Below are 249 nucleotides of genomic sequence, written 5' to 3'. Positions count from 1 at the left end.
AGAACATAGACTGGCAGACTGACCTGGGATATACACTTTGAAGTAAGCAATTATCCTGGCGTATTGTTCAGGGCCGCTTGGAACCATCAGGTCACCACCCGCCTCTTGGCAAGTGTCTCGACTGACATTCCATGAATTGCCTGAAAGAACCTCATACAAGCAGCCGACGTCCTCCAGGCCCGGGTACAGGCTGAAGGGGGCGGGGCAGGCGGCTGGGAGAGAAAGGAAAAAATCTTTGGAAATGGTGAA

General features: G+C 52.6%; 1 protein-coding gene across 1 annotated transcript in view; it reads right to left on the bottom strand.

Moving 5' to 3' along the window:
- Positions 1-249, bottom strand: part of LOC119586733 (hemolymph lipopolysaccharide-binding protein-like) — a 2,237-nt gene that overhangs the window by 263 nt on the left and 1,725 nt on the right. Inside the window, exon 2 of the mRNA XM_037935460.1 lies at positions 24-212. Within this exon, the coding sequence (XP_037791388.1) occupies positions 24-212 (189 nt within the window). The remainder of the gene's footprint in view (positions 1-23; positions 213-249) is intronic.

Source organism: Penaeus monodon, chromosome 21 (assembly GCF_015228065.2).
Source record: "Penaeus monodon isolate SGIC_2016 chromosome 21, NSTDA_Pmon_1, whole genome shotgun sequence".
Taxonomy (NCBI): Eukaryota; Metazoa; Arthropoda; class Malacostraca; order Decapoda; family Penaeidae; genus Penaeus; species Penaeus monodon.
This window is presented reverse-complemented; position numbering and strand designations above follow the sequence as displayed.